This window comes from Pygoscelis adeliae, unplaced genomic scaffold, assembly GCF_000699105.1.
Source record: "Pygoscelis adeliae isolate BGI_AS28 unplaced genomic scaffold, ASM69910v1 Scaffold482, whole genome shotgun sequence".
NCBI lineage: Eukaryota > Metazoa > Chordata > Aves > Sphenisciformes > Spheniscidae > Pygoscelis > Pygoscelis adeliae.
In genome coordinates, this window is record NW_008824192.1 from 646887 (window position 1) to 651628 (window position 4742).

Sequence of the window (4742 nt, forward strand, 5' to 3'; positions counted from 1 at the left end):
TGGAGATAAAACTGTAGATGATTTTCTCAGTGCAGCTGTCTTCTGTAGCCCTCGCTGTGCTTGTCAGCAAGTGCAGCTCTCGCTTGAGGGGACACTGAGGGGTGGATTCCCCTCTGTTAGCCTGTGATGAGTTATTGTGCCCCCGGAAAGCATGGCTGGTGTGTGTAACCCACCCTCTCTTCCAGATCCACATCGACATTCCAAGGACCAATCCACTCATCCCCCTCTTCCAGCAGCCGCTCGTCCAGGAGGTAAGGGGGGGGTGAAGCTCCTGCCCCACGTTTGGTGTGAGGCGTGGGTGTGGAGTTAGACCAGCACTGCTGCTAGTGAGTTAGCTTTGCAGGGAAACTTCCCTGGCTGACAGCTCCCGATGGAAATACCTGCTGAAACTGTTTGGTCTTGTCCTGCATTTCTGAAGGACATCAGACTTGGAGCTCAGGGGTTATGAGATCAGCTCTTTTGTGGTGAGATGTAGCCAAGAGTTGATAAAAGACCTGACGCTTTTGTTTTGAGACAAATTCAAGGCATTTGAACGAGAACAGGAGATCAGTTCTGTTTTGCTACAAAACCTCTTTTGTGTGAAGCAGTATGTGAGGAAACCCAGGCAGGGATGGGTTTGAGAGGTGGCCAGGAGGTGTGGGCATCTGTCTTCTTTGGAAACAAGCTCAGCGTGTGTATGTGGTATGTCAGAGCATGGTGTCCTGGGGCTGGGACAGTCTGGAAATAACACATTGGTTGTTGGGGGGAGGCTGCTCTGTTGGGAGCTATCCCGATCTGTGATGTTTTCCTGGGAGTACTGTGCTGATAACACGTAACAGCCGTAGCTTTCCGTGTGATGTCCAGCGAGGCGTGCTGCTCTGCTAATAGGCAGCCCTGTCCTATGGGTGGAAGGGTCTTAAGCTGCCTGGATCTTGAAAAGTTGGGTCTGCATTTCCTCAAGCAGAGGCTTTGATGAGGAGCCTGGGCTGCCTTGTTCTGTGAAGTGTGGGCTGGCCTGTGTGTGGGATCTGTGGATCGTACAGGAGTCTCTCTAGGACTTGTATGCTTCTTGTCTTACCCGTATTGCTGCAGAAAAGCCTGTCAGCGCATGATCTCCGCTCCCTGAGCTTAACAGTTACGCTTTTCTGCCTTTCCTTTGTGCACGGCTAATGCAGGTACCTGCTTTCCCTCATTCTTCCCTAGATCTTTGAAAGAATCCTGTTTATCTGGGCCATTCGACACCCAGCAAGTGGCTACGTACAGGGAATCAATGACCTGGTCACTCCGTTCTTTGTTGTGTTCCTCTCTGAGTATGTTGGTAAGTGACGTTTGCTGCTTGAAGCATGGTGCTGCCTCTCGACCTCAGGGTTTGAAATGGTGTGAAGTGCTGGCACCAGAAAAGCTTGCCTTGCTGGAGGGGATGTGTTCTTCCTTCAGCACCTGTGCCAGGCTGGAGATGCATCTTGACCTCTTACTGTATCTTTGCTGCCCGGTTGAACTGACTTCAGTTTCATAACCTTGCTGAGCTCCACGGAAGTTGAAGTGCTAAGGGTGGATTTGCATTTGAATGTACTTAACATCCTTACAGCTTGGAGGAGAGTGGAGTCTTTTAGGCGCCAAGGGAGTTTAGGCAAAGCCCTGATATGCAGAGTTGGGAGAGGGGGAGGGTCTTGCTCTCAAAGCTTGAGCTTGGAGCTTGTTCTTGCTCTAGGAGCAATGAGTGAAGTATAAAGAGACCCTGCTGAGAATGTAAAATAAACTATTTAAATAAAGATTCCTGTCTGGTGCTGCTAGTACAGGTGTGTTTCTCAGGCTGAGAGTTTCAGAAAACAAATTGACTTCTCCCTGCTGCTTTTGGCTTTCTTGTCAGCCAGTTGCTTTTAGCTGGAGATCAAGTCATTTCCACCCGTAGCATTTTTATTCTTTTGTCCAGCTCTAGCTGTGTTTTGGGGTCGACGTTAACACTGGGATGCGGTAATCCCTATGCCTAAAGGCTCTTAGTTTTCACTGTAAATAGAAGGAAAAAGGAATTCGTAAGACTGTATTAGTGACAGAGAGATGCCGTTGAACAAATATTCTTAAGGTCTGATCCAAAGCTTGAAGTCAGTGGAAGCCTTCCACTATCTAGCTAAGGCTTTGTAAACTAGCATTGCTCTGCCTCTTCTGGGGACATTGCAAAGAGGTAAGCCACCTTGGTTTCCACTGTGGTAGCCGGTGTGGTCAGGATTGATCCCTAGGAAGTGCTGTTGCCCCTCACAGCCTGAAGGAGAAGGCACAAAATGTGGCTCTGCTACCAGCTGGAGTGAATTCCCTTTCCTGGGAGGTCAAGAGCCTGTCGGGTCTGAGCAAGTTCCCTTTGAGTGGCTTCTCCTGTGCCTTATTGCTCGAACGGCATTGGTGGCATTTAGTCTTGGCGGAGGCTGGTTGCTCAGGATTGATTTATTGGGTTAGAAGCAGAGCTGTGCACAGTGAGTTATCTGTGCAAGAAGGGAGCCGGCCTGAAGCATCGGAGCTGCCTGCGGGTACCTGGTGTGACTTCTTGCAGTCCTGTACTGTGTTCGGTGTCGGGGCTCAACTCTCTCTGCATGTGGATGCAGAGTTCATGCTGCATTGGACCTGTCCATCTCTTGCTGGGGTCATGCTTCTCACCATCTTCCAGGGCTGTTTTCACCCCTGACTGAAGCTTCCTCTCTGAATGTGGCCTTCTTGTTTCCAGCTATCTCTGAAACTTGTGTTGGAGGGGAAAAAACCCCTTTGCATGAGACCCGTTGAGTTGAATTTGGCCAAGCAACATCATGCATCCCCTTCTGTCCCCAGAGCCTGGGATTCAAAGCCAGCCTTCAGGTCACAAGCTGTCTTGGTGGCTACCTGCTCCCTGGTCTGGCTGTGTAGCGGTCAAAGTTTAAGGACAAGATCAGTAACTGCCTTGAACGTACGTGGGAAAGAACTGGCAGCGCTCAGTGTCGCGTAACCCCTTTTGCAACAGGATTTAGGTCGCTGGTTTGGAGCATTGGCTGCTCTCTACAGCTGCCTTTGCTGACAGGCCCCTGAAGAGCTGGTGCTGGGCAGGGCTGGAGGCTCTCCATGTTGGATCACTAATTCTCAGGATCCCCGGATCAGCCAAGTCTGTGCTGCATCTGAGTCCTTGCAGCAGGAGAGCCAAAAGAGGCCTTGCACAGTTTGGTAGTCCTTGGGCAGCACGTGCCAAGGGACAACTCACCTTTCCGTGGGAAGTCTCTTGTTCAAAGGAAATTCTGCTTGTATTCCTCAAGCTGTATCCTCGGGAAAGGGGACAATCTGTACGGCTCAGGCAGCCCCTGCCCACAGAGCCACTGAGGGCTCATACACCTGTGTGTCATCTGAGGGTATTTCCACGTTCAAAGGTGTGTACAACTGGCCTGGAAAAGTTTCCCTTGCCTTTCCTTGAAAGCTGGCTCTGGGAAGTTGGTACCAGCACTGGCTCCATCCTCAAACCTCATGGGTTTGCTGCCCCTACTCTCCTTTCAGAGCGGGTGTTTTGTTGACAGCAAGGTACCCACTGTGCTGCCAGCTGGCTCCTCTGCTTAGCTGCCCACTGTCTTCCCTGGGATATGTGTGTTAGAGCCTTTGAAGGGCTGCCTCCCGCAGCAGCTGACTCAGCAGGACCATCGCAGCTCTCCGGGGACCATGGTGTGCCTGTGTGATTCAGAGCTGACAGGCGGAGGGGGGAGTTCACAAGCTATTGACTTTGTTTAGCTGTTCAGCACAAGGTCAGGCTGACACCCTGGTCTTCTACTGTTCAATTTAGTGGCTTCTGGCATCGCAGTCTCACTCCTGATAACAGGCTGGTCCCCATCTCCAAGTTCACTGTAGACTTCTAACCCATCATCCCATGCTTTGGGCAGGCATTAAATTCTCAGAGAACAAATCAACTTTTCTACAGATAAATTAAAATCTCCTTGGTGCTCATCAGCTGATTAATGTAGACACATTACTGATGTTGTCTCTGTTATGTATCAGTTACTAGACTAAGGCTTAAAACATCCTTCAGAGGGCTTGACTGGCTTCCCACCAAGGGCTAGAGCGTGTCTATGGGGAAAAGGTGGGTGGTTTGGGTAGGGGATGGTCTATAGCTTATCAAACGCATTCAGGGAAAAATTTGGCAGCTTCCTTTCATTGAAGTTGACAGGAGCAACGAACCAACAGTCAGCAGTAACCCAGCAAACTCCCAGGCCTTTGTGTGCAGAGGGATTAAACACAGCTTGCTCCGGGTAGCAGTTAGAGCAGTTTGGCTGGATTTGGGAGCGTGGCCGTGCTGCTGTGCCTCTGACTTGGTGGCTTACCATCCTCACTGTAGAAGGTGTGGGGAGGAAGGGTGTATGCCTGTCCAGGTCCTGAAGGAGGGAAACAGATCAGCGAGTGAAAAACATTTGCAGGAAGCTGTTTCTTTTGGAAGCTTAGGGAACTGGATGACCCCGTTATTAACTTGCATCTCCCTGGCCTGACCGAAAGGGATATTGCTTCCCTCTTCTTTCCGAGCATTGCCTTGAATCCAGTGTGTGTACCCCTTTGACCAGCTTCAGAAAATACCACCTAGGCTGAGGCAGGGAGAAGCAGCCTCAGCTGTGTCTGAACTCCCCTGCCCCCTTCGCCAGCGCTGGTCGGGACCCATTGCTTTTCCCGTACTTGTACTCAGTCCGGACTCAAAACTCCTCGTGCTCCCTCCAGGTGCTGTGCAGACTGCTGTGAGCCCTTGGCAGATGGGATAGATTTTCTATCCCATC

General features: G+C 50.7%; 1 protein-coding gene across 1 annotated transcript in view; it reads left to right on the forward strand.

Moving 5' to 3' along the window:
• Positions 1-4742, forward strand: part of TBC1D22B (TBC1 domain family, member 22B) — a 15517-nt gene that overhangs the window by 4419 nt on the left and 6356 nt on the right. The window contains exons 7-8 of the mRNA XM_009334770.1: positions 186-251; positions 1183-1297. Of these exons, the coding sequence (XP_009333045.1) occupies positions 186-251; positions 1183-1297 (181 nt within the window). The remainder of the gene's footprint in view (positions 1-185; positions 252-1182; positions 1298-4742) is intronic.